The sequence below is a fragment of the Apodemus sylvaticus genome, chromosome 3 (assembly GCF_947179515.1).
Source record: "Apodemus sylvaticus chromosome 3, mApoSyl1.1, whole genome shotgun sequence".
Taxonomy (NCBI): Eukaryota; Metazoa; Chordata; class Mammalia; order Rodentia; family Muridae; genus Apodemus; species Apodemus sylvaticus.
The window spans coordinates 72,463,006-72,476,669 of NC_067474.1; the positions used below are offsets into that span (position 1 = coordinate 72,463,006).

Sequence of the window (13,664 nt, forward strand, 5' to 3'; positions counted from 1 at the left end):
ACCATTTGCTTGTAAAATTGTCTTCCAGCCTTTTACTCTAAGGTAGTGTTTGTCTTTGACCCTTAGGTGTGTTTCCTGTAAGCAGCAAGATGTAGGGTCCTGTTTACGTATCCAGTCAGTTAGTCTATGTCTTTTTATTGGGGCATTGAGTCCATTGATGTTAAGAGATATTAAGGAATAGTGATTGTTACTTCCTGTCATTTTTGACGTTATTTTTTAAATTTGATTGGTTAACTTCTTTTGGGTTTGATGAAAGGTTACTATCTTGCTTTTTCCAGGGTGAAGTTTCCCTCCTTGTATTGGTGTTTTCCTCCTATTAGCCTTTGTAGGGCTGGGTTTGTGGATAGATATTGGGTAAACTTGGTTTTGTCATGGAATATCTTAGTTTCTCCATCTATGGTGATTGAGAGTTTTGCTGGATATAGTAGTTTTGGCTGGCATTTGTGTTCTCTTAGAGTCTGCATGAGATCTGCCCAGGATCTTCTAGCCTTCATAGTCTCAGGTGAAAAGTCTGCTGTGATTCTGCTAGGTCTTCCTTTATATGTTACTTGGCCTTTTTCTCTTACTGCCTTTAATATTCTTTCTTTGTTTAGTACATTTTGTTGTTTTGATTATTATGTGACGGGAAGTATTTCTGTTCTGGTCCAGTCTGTTTGGAGTTCTGTAGGCTTCTTGTATATTCATGGGCATCTCTCTCTTTAGGTTAGGGAAGTTTTCTTCCATAATTTTATTGAAGATATTTGCTGGCCCTTTAAGTTGTAAATCTTCACTCTCATCTATGCCTATAATCCTTAGGTTTGGTCTTCTCATTGTGTCCTGGATTTCCTGGATATTTTGGGTTACAAGCTTTTTGCATTTTGCATTTTCTTTAACTGTTGAGTTCATGGTTTCTATGGTATCTTCAGCATCTGAGATTCTTGCTTCTATCTCTTGTATTCTGTTGATATTTGCATCTATGTCCCCTGATTTCTTCCCAAGGCTTTCTATCTCCAAAATTGTCTCCCTTTGAGTTTTCTTAGTTGTTTCTACTTCTGATTTTAGATCCTGGATTGTTTTGCTTATCTCCTTCACTTGCTTGTTTGTGCTTTCCTGTAATTCTTTAAGAGATTTTTGTGTTTCCTCTTTCATGACCTCAGCCTGTTGACCAAAGTTCTCCTGTATTTCTTTAAGTGTTTTTTGCGTTTCCTCATTATTGGCTTTTGTATTCTCCTGGATTTCTTTCAATGATTTTTGTGTTTCCCTTGCAAGGGCTTCTAACTTTTGATCCATTTTCTCCTGAATTTCTTTAAGTATGTCCTTCATGTGTTCCTGTACCAGCATCATGACCAGTGATTTTAAATCCAAATCTTGTTTTACTGGTGTGATGGGGTATCCAGGACATGCTGGTAAAGGAGAATTGTGTTCAGATGTTGCCATATTGCCTTGATTTCTGTTAGTGACGTTCCTGCGTTTGCCTTTTGCCATCTAGTTCTCACTGGTGTTAGTTGGTCTTGTCAATGCTGGACTCACCAGTGCAAGCTGCCCCTTCCCAGGTGGCCTCTGGTGCACAGCTTACCTCCTGCACTGCCTGGAGACAGGGTGCTGTTGCCCAGGCTGTTCAGATCCCGAAGCAGACCCCTGAAGGCTCCCGCTGGGGCCTGCTGGATTCACCGGAGCACACTGACTTCTCCCAGCTGGCCGCCCGGAAGCTGGAACTATAACTTTTAAATTCATCTACTATCATTTTGTTTTTTCACAGCCACCATGATATTTCAGATTTCCAGCAACACTAAGTAGCTCATTATAAACTTGTTCTACGTGCTTTTATTTTGTGTCAAGTCCCAATTTCCTGGAATTCATTCTCTTTGTTGTAACCAGAAGAATTTCTATTTTAAAAAAAATGCCTGTCAAAACACCCATCAATGGTCGTTGAACATACCAATTCTCTGATCCTTTGGCCTTCTTTTGGCTCCACATAGAAATATTCCCTTGTCCTCTGATAGAGAAGAAGACAGGAGAAGATAGGAGAGGGGAGGGAGGAAAATGGAGGGGAGAGGAGTGGAGGGAAGGGCATGGGAGGGGAGAGCAGGGGAGGAAAGGAGAGGAGAGGAGGGGAGGGGAGAGCAGGAGAGGAAAGGAGAGGAGAGGAGGGGAGAGGAGAGCAAGGGAGGAGAGGAGAGGAGAAGAGAGGGGAGGGAAGGGGAGGGGAGGGGAGGGGAGAAGAGAGAAGAGAAGAGAAGAGAAGAGAAGAGAAGAGAAGAGAAGAGAAGAGAAGAGAAGAGAAGAGAAGAGAAGAGAAGAGAAGAGAGAAGAGAGAGAAGAGAAGAGAAGAGAAGAGAAGAGAAGAGAAGAGAAGAGAAGAGAAGAGAAGAGAATTATCTCATGTCCATCCACGGAATTCTGCTTATGCTCAGGATTGTTAGCTACAAATAAAACTTCTTCATTCCTGTGTATCTACTGAAGTAAATTCTAAAGTTAGATTACTTAAATGAGTCTAAGTGTTAGAAATACTAAAATGTTTTATGTTATAATTATTTTTCAGTGGGGAATCAGAGCTGTAAGGAACTGTGCTATTTTGTGAAACTTGTATCTCCTCTGTACATAAACAAAGTACTTCATTTATTCAGAACACTCTTCTATATCATCAGATATGAACAATTATGAATGCCTGGGAGTATATTTTTCTGTCTCTGCTCTTAACTATATCAACTATATTATTAAAGGCCTGCCTCAATAATTTCTAATATTGAAATAAGTGTGTGTCTTTCTATTGGGAAAGTAAAGTGACTGGGATTTTTAAGTTCCATGCTAACTAAATTGGCCAATTATATTAATTCCTATCATCACCAAGATTCAGAGAACATTGTGGAAGAGGAGAGGAATGAATCTAAGAGCCAAACAGCGGGGGAAGTGCTATGAAATGTTATCTTCTGGACATGGTGTGGTTACCACAATCATGATCTCACAGCAGTTGTGTAACTGTACAGGGTTGAGCCAGATAAATTACCGGCATGTGTGAAGTAGATGACTGCTCCATATACACAGACTCCACTCCCTACTAAGGAGTTGTTGACAGTAGATAATTACTAGGGATGGATAATCTTTGTTTTTTTATTATTGAGGATATGGCCACTGGTGGGTTTCCCACACTCCAGTAGATGGCTCCACATTCTTGCACATAACCACTAACTTGACTAGTATTATCAAAAAAAAAAAAAAGGCATGAAGGTTGGAGGGTTTGAAGAAGTATGAAAGGAGTTGGAGGGGAAAATAGCAATATGTGATCATATTTCATTGTACACATGTATGATATCTCAAAAACAAAGAAAAAATTAAATTCCATGCTAAAGGGACTAGGAGATGGTTTAGTGGTTAAGAGAATTTGCTACTCTTACAGTGTACCAGAGTTTGGTTCCCAGCACCCACATTGCATAGCTTATAACCACCTGCAACTCCAATTCCAGGGCATCTGATACCTTCTTTTGACCTCTGTACGCACCTGCATGCATGTACACACACACACACACACACACACACACACACACACTAAGATTCCATACTAAAAACTGATAACAACTTTATTTTTAGAGGTCTAGATGGACATCCTCCTTATTACCACTCAACCACCAATAGACAAAAAGAGATATTTAATAGAGGGATGGCCAAGTGCCTACTAAATAGTTATCAAGGGTCTCTTACATGTATATTGTTATTTAACATGTGTATGGAATATTTCCTCCTTCACAAAAGGTACATGAAGTCTCCTCTGTGGAGACATTGTGATTAACTCTGGGTATACAGTGATCAATAAAACTAATACAGTTCTTGCTACAGTGAACCTGCAGGGTAGTGTGGAAGATAACATCAAGAAAGTAAAATTAAAAATTACTATTCCATTACAAGTTGTGATAAGCTCTCTTTATATGTGTTTGTGTGTGCAAAAACATGTATGTGTGAGTGAATGCACACAAGCACGGAAGTCAGGTGACAACTTCAGATATTGTTCCTAAGTGTCCCAAGAGAAACAACATCTCTTCTTGGCTTGGAACTCATCAAGTAGACTGAGCCCATAGTCAGCAAGCCTCAGCGATCTGGCTGCTTCCTCTCCCCCAATTCTGAGATTACAAAGGTGGTATGGCCTGCTCAGGCTTTTTGTTCACATAACACTTGATTCATGCCAAGTACTGTGCCAACTGAGTCTTCTCAGCACTCATCAGTGTTCTTAAAAGAACCAGGAGGAAGGAAACACTGGTGACACTGAGAGAGTCCCAGTATGCCTGAAGTAAAGGACGTGAACAGAGAGCAGTCAAATTATGGAAACCTTTGCATATCATCACAAGGGCTTCCAGAACGAAGCCAATGAAAACTGCTAAAGATTTAAGTGAAGAAGTGACATGATCAGAATTATCTAAAGTATATATCTGAGCATGTCACCACTCATGCAAGAAGTGACTCCATTAAAGGTAGTTCTAACTTCTCTGTCAACTATTTTTCTTGATAATGCTCAAAGAGCATACCTTATCTGAGACTATATAAAACTTAACAATTGTAATTAGTGTTGCTGGGATGGAGCCTAAGCTATGGAAGGAATGTATGATTTACTACTAGTTAACTTCAGTACCACAAACAATATATAAAACATACCTATATTTTTATTTATTATTCAGAGCAACTCTTGAGGTTTGATCTTTTGCTTGTATTGTAATGCTAAATCCTGGCCCCCAATGCCTGGTTGCTTCCAAGGATGAGAGAGTCTACACTTACCCAAATGACACTATGTAACCTTGTCCCCCAAGATATCCCTGGTTGGTGAATAAAGATGCTACAGCCAATAGCTTGGCAGAAGAGAGAAAAGAGGAGTTCTTGGGTTCCTGGGCTTAGGGTCTGAGAAGACTTTGAGGAGAGGGAAGAAAAGGAGAGAGAAGGGAGCCGCCATGGGGTAGGTGAGTCATAATAGTATGGCCATGAGGGCTAGCCAATGAGAGTTAAGAGCTGTCTAGAAAGAACATAGCACATCATAAAATGGGGTTACTGATGGGGAAATAGATTTTAGTAGCATAGAGGGTAGCTATCTTGCCAGCTCTAGTGCTGATTAAGCCTTATTATAAATATAAAAGTGTGTGTGTTTTCTTTCAGTAACTGAATAATCTACCCTTAGAAGTCTCTGATTGAGATTATTTTCAACAACTGCAGCTTTATGAAGCACGTGGCTGGAGTCACTGTTGTTGTGACTGAGTTCTGCTAAAGAGCCATCTGCCCTGTTGGCTTCCTGGCTCCTCTTCTGACACGTGGAGGCTCTCTCATCTCTTTGTCCCTCTTCTGGTCATATCTCAGACTGAAGACTCAGCCCCCTGTCTGCATCTTGACCACCTTGTAACAAAGCAGATAGATATATTACACAGGGCAGCTGCACCTCAGTGTCTCCAGGCTCTCTGGGTCATGCTTCCAGTCAAGATTTCATCGGTTTCCATGTCTCTAGTACTGTTTATATTTAACACATTCGTAAAAATTCCAGAGATCAAACAATTCAGTTTTATTCCAAAGATAAAATTAACACCAGTCTAATGAAAGCCTACTCTAAAATTTTACTGCAAGGTGCCATTGAAAATACCAGGGACAGGAATGACTAAAGTCTCTAAGGAAAAATATTGTTATTTCTAGAACAATGCTTCCTTGTCAGCCATTGTGAAGTCAGTCATCCAAAAAAGATAAAAAAAAAATACATGAACAAATGAAAAAGACTTAACATATAGAAAAAATAGTTTCACAGGAATAGATTTGCTTAGTAAAAGCAAAGTTGGCAGGCAGGCATCAAGCAAGCGCTATTAGATCCTTACTTGAGAAGACAGGAGTTCAGTCAGCACCACCATGGAGTAGAGTAAGTTCTGATCAAGAAGTCGGAAGGACATTGTCATCAAAGTTTGCCACAACAGTGTTGACCAATTATTTTGATTTTTCTTTGATTTTATTTTCTTGTTTCCCTATCAATGCCAATACAGTTATTTTTTTTTAGTTATTTAGTATATATCTTTAGGATACTACCCAATTCTCTAAAGGATTGAAGCACAAAAGATATTTCTTCTGGCACTAATATTCACTGACTACATTTATCCAAGTTTCATTTTGGATTTGGAATAAATTTCCAGTGACTGAATTGATATGCTCCCAACTATGACTCACCAAAGACAAGAAATATTAGTAAGTGAACTGTGGGACCTACTACATCCATAATGAGTTAGTCTGTGTACAAATATCTATTAACTGTGAAACTGCAGAACTCATATTCAGGTCAGAATCCTAAAGTGCTGGATCATATCTAGAATTTCTCTGCTGAGTCCTGCCAATGGCAGGCACATCCTTGGGAAAGTCACAGGTATCTAATCAAAGACAGTCACACGCTTGGTGCCAAGGGCACTTTGCCCAGCAGTTTTTTCACAGCATCTTTTACTTCTTTGTTTCTTAAGCTGTATATTATTGGGTTCAACATAGGGGTAAGCACCCCATAAAGCAACGAGATGACTTTGTCTATTTCTTGCGAGTTTGATGAAGAAGGCTTCAGGTACATGGAGAGAGCAGCCCCATAATATAAGATCACCACAGTCAAGTGTGCACCACAGGTTGAAAAAGCTTTGTTTCTTCCCTCTGTTGAACTGATTCTCAGAATTGTAGAAAGGATGAAACCATAAGAGATGCAAATCAAGAGCATTGGGATGGGCAGAAGGAGAATGCTGACCACCAGCATCACCATGTCCATGAGCAGGGAACTCACGCAAGCTAACTTCAGCACTGCAAGAATTTCACACGTGAAGTGGTTGATGACGTTCCCACAGAGGGGAATCTGCAGGGCACAACTGGTTTCCAGCAGAGCAGTCAGACAGCCTGTCACCCAGGAGATGGTGGCCATCTGCACACAGACTTGCCTGTTCATGATGATGGGGTACCTCAGAGGGTTACAAATGGCCACATAACGATCGTAGGCCATCACAGCCAGAAGTATACACTCTGTGGACCCCATGGAAAGGGACAGGTACATCTGTACAGCACACCCAGAAAAGATAATGGTTTTCTTAGATGACAGCAAGTTCACAAGCAAAGTGGGAATAGAAGCAGACGTGTAACAAATATCCATGAAAGAGAGGTTTCCGAGAAACAAGTACATGGGGGTTTGAAGGCGTGAATCCAGGACAGTGATTAAGATAAGAGTACTGTTACCCAGGATGGTAACCAGATACATTACAAGGCTGAAGACAAACAGAACAATCTCTAACCTTGGGTAGTGGGAAAATCCCTCCAGGAAAAAAAGGCTCCAAACAGTGACATTTTCTCCTGGCATTTCCTCATGAGCATCACCAGCACCAGCAGCTGTTCTAGAGAGATTCTCTTCACTTCATCTGAGGAGCATAAATACATATAATGTCCATTATGCTAGAGCAGCACTTTCAGACTTATTTTTGTTGTTATAAACACAAGTTCACCACACACACACACACAATTACAGGATGGTGTACTTTTTGATCTAAGGAGAAGAAACAGGCTTGATCTATTTAAGTAATCCCCAGCAAAGCTTAGAAAACAATGAAGCAGACAGCAGTATGCTAATTTAATATTTTTGTCAGCCCATAATCCTATCCTTGGCACAGGTGAAAGTGACCAAATGAAGAAAAACATCGATAGACATTGGATAAGGCCATTTTGAGCTCTGTAAATTGAACGTAAATTGAACACAATTTTGAAAAGTAGGTCACATACTGGAAGAGGTGACAGGTCATGCTAAAGCTCAGGAATATTCTTCAGTGGTTGAAGGAAGGAATGCTGACAGAAATGAATAATTTTTAAAAGATACCCTATGATGTTCTAGGTCTAAAAGAACTCTATTTCACTAACACCTTATAAAACGTTTTTCAAAAAGGACGATATTGCTTAAAGCATCATAGTTACACTTGAGAACCATTTTGTAAGTCAACCAAAATAACCCACCTCATTTAAACACTGATACGCCCACTACACCGATTCTTTCACTACTGATCCCATGCCTCATAGCTAAAGAGCTCTAAAAGAAATTCACTCAGGTAGTATTCTTATTATGCATTAAAATCCATGATTTCCAGGAAATACAGAAATTAAAATCTTTTAGAGTTTTTATTTAAGAGTTTTTTTAAAATAAGATTAAAAATGATAGTTGTAAAAGGGGCACTTTGGGTTCTATTCTTTCCATGTTACATTAACAAAAATTATTACCAAAAAACCCGTATCTTGCTTTTGCACTTACATTGCTCCTTATCGCGCTGTCAAACCTTTTCTTTCCCTTCTCTCCCGTCTTTCTTCAAACACATATGCTCTCAAATATTCCTCCCACTGGCATCCTGCCATGCTGCCGCTGTCTCTTGCTTGCTTTCTTAGAAAGATCCACCGATCAGATGGTCCATGTCGCCGTACTTCAGCCTTTGTTTCCCCTCATTTCAGGGTTTCGGTCGCTGTAACCAATCAGTCTCCTCATTGTCTGCCTTCGAGAAGCTGACATCCACAGAGATGGTGGGCATGGTACTGACACGACAGTGTCGTGATGTGTGGATGACAGAGACGTAGTTTATCAAAGTGCTTCCATCACATCACGCTATCTTTCCCCTCGCCCTCCACTGAGGCTCGTTTCTACCCAATTAACAAGTGCTTTTATTTATTTCTCCCGTTTTACTCACTGATTCCCAAGCAACTTACACTGCAAGTCCAAAAGTATCAGTAACATTGAATGTGGCTTTAGTGTGCTAGAAAAAAAAATTCAGAATTCCTCCTTTCTGTGGTAACTGAACATATAGTTTTTGTTTTTCTTCTTAATATTCTCTTTCATCAAAAATCACTTATTCTTAATCATCAGTTAACAAATTACTTCTTATGGATTTTGCTGAAAAACTTAATACTTAATAAAAGCCCTGTCAAGTAAATTATTATACAAAGTTACTTTAAAGAAAAAAATGTATACTGGTGTTAAAACCAAAGTTAGCTTGGGTGCTCAGAATTTGATATTTTAATACTGCACAAAAATAGTAATCAAGGAAAAATGGTACTCCCACCTGAATTTCATGCTATAAATTCCAAATAAAAATGTTTTATGATATGTTCCACAAGTTAGTTATGGTTGGTTATGTGCAAAGAAGAATGACTATATCCACATTTAAAATCTGAAATGCTATAGAAAAATCAATTATGCAATGAATTTCTTTCAAAATGACCATCTGTTACAAACATAACCAAAATTACCAAAGGATCCCAACTGCAGTACTGCATAAGTTTAAATCGCTGGCTGTTCTGGGAAATCCTCATTGTCCCTGAACAATTTAAAGTTTAGCAGCTGTATTATACGGAGGTTTGAAACTTCTCACCCTTCAGAAATAATGCCCTAAAGATCCAATTATATAAAACTTTTAAACACTTCAAAAACCAGCCACAGGCTCTTCAAAATACTTGCAAAGACCTCATAAAAACAAAGTTTGTTATTCCCCTTTATCCACCCAGCCCTAATTGTGTAAAAAAAAATAATTATAAATGGCTATAGTGTAGTGTAGAGTTTTGGGATATATATATATCAGTATATATCTGAGATGATATATATATGCATATCATCTGAGAATACTGATACTTCGACTTCTTCTTTTCCAATTTGTATCTTCTTGATCTCCTTTAGTTGTCCTATTGCTCTAGCCACAACTTCAAGTACTATATTGAAGAGATATGGAGAGAGTGGATAGCCTTGCCTTGTCCCTGATTTTAGTGGAATTGCTTTAATTTTCCCCCCATTTAACTTGATGTTGTCTATTGATATATTGCCTTTATTGTGTTTATGGTTTGTATTGCTGATCTCTCCAAGACTTTTAACATGAGTGGGTGTTGGATTTTATCAAAAGTTTTTCAGCATCTAATGTAATTGTCAAGTGATTATTTTTCTTTCAGTTTATGTGGTGGATTCCAATGATATATTTTCATATATTGAACCACCCTGGATCCCTGCAATGAAGCCTATTTGATCATGGTAGATGGTGTTTTTCATGTTCGGTTTGCATTTTATTGGGTATTTTTACATCAATGTTTATAGTGGAAATTGGTCTGAAATTTTTTGTTGAGTCTTTGTGTGGTTTAGGTATCATGGTGACTATGGCTTCATAGAATGAATTTGGCAATGTGCCTTCTGTTTCTATTTTGCAGAATAGTTTGAGGAGTATTGGTGTTAGCTCTTCTTTGAAAGTCTGGTAGAATTCTGCACTAAACCTATCTAGCCATTTTTACTATGTTAATCCTACTAATCCATGAGCACGGGAGATCTTTCCATCTTCCGAGATCATCTTCAATTTCTTTCTTCAGAGACTTGAAGCTCTTGTCACACAGATCTTTTACATGTTTGTTAGAGTTACACCAAGGTATTTTATATTGTTTGTGACTACTGCGAAGGGTGTTGGTTCCCTTACAATGCTCTCCTAAAGATCAGCGGTCACATTTCTCCTATCAGAGGGGAATAAGTCAGTAAGAATTTTATGACACTTGACAATGAGACAATAGTTTATACAGAAAATAAGAAATCAACTAAAAAATGCTTCTTGGATTTGGCTATAAATCACAGTAAAATTTAGATATATGACTTAGATATTAAGTTCTTAATATGAGATCGCGCACTTTTTTTATGTAGGCACTTAGTGATTTGCTCTCTTCTCTAAGAACTGCTTTCATTATGTTTCATGGATTTTAGTATACTGTATTTTCATTTTCATTCAATTTTAAAATGCTTTTGATTTTTTTCTGCTTTGACCCAATTTTCATTCAGTAGTGAGTAGTTCAGCTCCCATGAGTTTGTGTTTCAATTGTTTTTACTAATTTTTTTTAGTTTTGTTTTATCTCTTAAAAAACAAAATAGTACATATCACAGAAATGCCATTGATAGTCTAATTAATATTTAATAAACTTAGGGTTTGGACAGATAGATTCATAGTTGGGAGGATATGTTGCTTTTCCATATAATCCAAGTTCAGTTCCCAGCATACATGTTAATTGGCTTATAATATAACAATGTAGAATTTCAGCTGCAGACCCAGGGCATATGACAGCTCTGGCCTCCCGCAGGCACCTGCACTCATGGGTACATAACTACATGGCCTTCTCCTCCTTCTATGAGGGTGTGACTTTCTTCTCTTTGAGTTGATTTTGGGTGCATCTTATGCCATATATTTTATTTGATCTTACTTTGCAGATAATATGCATTCCCCTTTTTTCTTTTCCTTTTTTAATTTTAATTTTTATTATAGTCAACACAATATATATTTTATATCAATCATAAATATGATGGGCATGTTATTAAATGAACATAAAAAGATAAAGTCTTTTGTGTGTTTGTTTGTTTGTTTGTTTGTTTTGTTTTTTAGTAGAGCTTAAAATCATGGCTCTTACTGTGGTACAAACCCATAATAAGAAAATTTTAGACATTTGCGTTCATTGTAATAAGACTGGAATTCAATGTCCCTCACAACACCAATGGATTTTATCTCCATAGTATGTAAGAGTTGACAGTTTTGCTGTGCCAAGGAATGAATTATAGGTACAATTATTTCGATAGATTTCCTGCTATGGTCAACACTATTTGACTTTAGTGACTGTCAAGCCCACAGGGAGCAGGCTACATTCATTAAAGAAATGGTGTGTGTATTAAGATAGTCTGTCCATGAAGTAATTCATCATCTGTTTCAATGAACAATGGTTCTGTTTGAAGGGTGGCACAGACACTAGGTGAGGGTAAGATTCTGGTTCATTGGCTGTGATGATTTTCAAAAGAATTCATCTCAGAAAAAGAGTAACTTATAAGGTCACCTTCTTCAAAATTGATACAATAATTATAAATATCAAGCAAAACATTCAGTCTCACTCTTTGTTGTTCTCTTATAAGTCATGTCCCAAATTAATTGTGTATATTTCTTTTGAATGAATAATTTTGAAATATGTGAGATGTCCTGAAAACCATAGTATAGAGTAAAAACATCAAGTAAACAATCCTACTAATAGAGAGGCTGAGATAGGAGAAGCATGATTACAAGACCATTATGTGGTACACGGCAAGACACTATCATGTACAAACAAGCAGAAAGTGTATGTGGATTGTACAATGTTGGACATATTTCTCCAAGTACCAAATTAGAGAGACCACTGGGTGACAGCCAACAATTTTTTTTTTTTCCGAGACAGGGTTTCTCTGTGTAGCCTTGGCTGTCCTGGAACTCTCACTGTAGACCAGGCTGGCCTCAAATTCAGAAATCCACATGCCTCTGCCGCCCAAGTGCTGGGATTAAAAGCGTGCACCACCACTGCCCAATGACAAATTTCTAATTCTTCATATTTTTGAATTTCAATTGATTAGGATATGTTGGTAATATTAATTTTTCATATTAAGAGATATTAAGGAAAAGTGATTGTTACTTCCTGTTATTTTTGTTGCTAGAGGTGGAATTATGTTTGTGTGGGTTTTTTGAAAGATTACTTTCTTGCTTTTTCTAGGATGTAGTTTCCCTCTTTGTGTCCCATCTATTATCCTTTGTAGTCTGGATTTGTGGAAAGATATTGTGTAAATTTGGTTTTGTCATGGAATATCTTGTTTTCTCCATCTATGTTAACTGGGAGTTTTGCTTGGTATAGTAGCCTGGACTGGCATTTGTGTTTTCTTATGGTCTGTATGAGATCTTCCCAGGATCTTCTAGGTTTTATAGTCTCTGGTGAGAAGTCTGATGTAATTCTGATAGTTTTGCCTTTATATGTTTCTTGACCTTTTCCCCTTACTGCTTTTAATATTTTCTTTGTTTAGTACATCTGATGTTTTTGATTATTATGTAATGGGAGGAATTTCTATTCTGGTTCAGTCTATTTGGCTTCTTGTACACTCATGAGCATCTCTTTAGGTTAGGTAAATTTTCTTCTACAATTTTGTTGAAGATATTTACTGGCCCTTTAAGCTGGGAATTTTTACACTCTTTTATACCTATTATCCTTAGGTTTGGTCTTGTCCTGGACTTCCTGGATGATTTGGGTTAGGAGCTTTTGCTTTTTCTTTAACTGTTGTGTCAATATTTTCTATGGTATCTTCTGCACCTGAGATTCTCTCACCTATCTCTTGTATTCTGTTGGTTTCCGCACCCAAGGTCTGCTCAAGGCACTGACTCAGACAGACCTCAAGGAGCCCGTGTCACTGGTCTGGCGGAGTTCCTGCATGCCTGGATCCCGCTGCTCGCTGTTACTCCCGGCGTTGGGACAGATCTTGTGACTTCTTCATCTCTAATCCTATGATCCTGGGCATGTTAGAGTACCTGAGAGTGAGTCTTTCAATTGTTGACGTCCTACTTTAATCCATGAGGGCGAGATAGGAATCAAGTGTCTTTGTCTATCTCTTCTGATTAGTTTTGGCTTGGAGTCTATTTTGTCAGATACTAAAATCATTCGGCCTTGCTTCTTGGATCTGTTTTCTTGGGATTACAAACACACATGCAATTGTGTCCAGCTGCATGTTGAGTGTCCAAATTCAAATCTCCATACTTGCTCAATGACTACTTCACCCATTAATCCATCTCATCAGCAATTTATATTCTATGTTACTAGATATGTAATTCTAGAATTTTTTCCCTATCTCTGAGTTTTCTTCTTATTTTTTGACAGTGTCCTAT

At 38.1% G+C, this 13,664-nt stretch overlaps 1 protein-coding gene across 1 annotated transcript; it reads right to left on the reverse strand.

The window, feature by feature from the left end:
• Positions 1–6,370: 6,370 nt before the first annotated feature.
• Positions 6,371–7,312, reverse strand: LOC127679925 (olfactory receptor 2K2). Its single transcript, XM_052175501.1, has one exon. It carries the CDS (start codon positions 7,310–7,312, stop codon positions 6,371–6,373), a length of 942 nt encoding a protein of 313 aa, XP_052031461.1.
• Between the last annotated feature and the right edge of the window lie 6,352 nt (positions 7,313–13,664).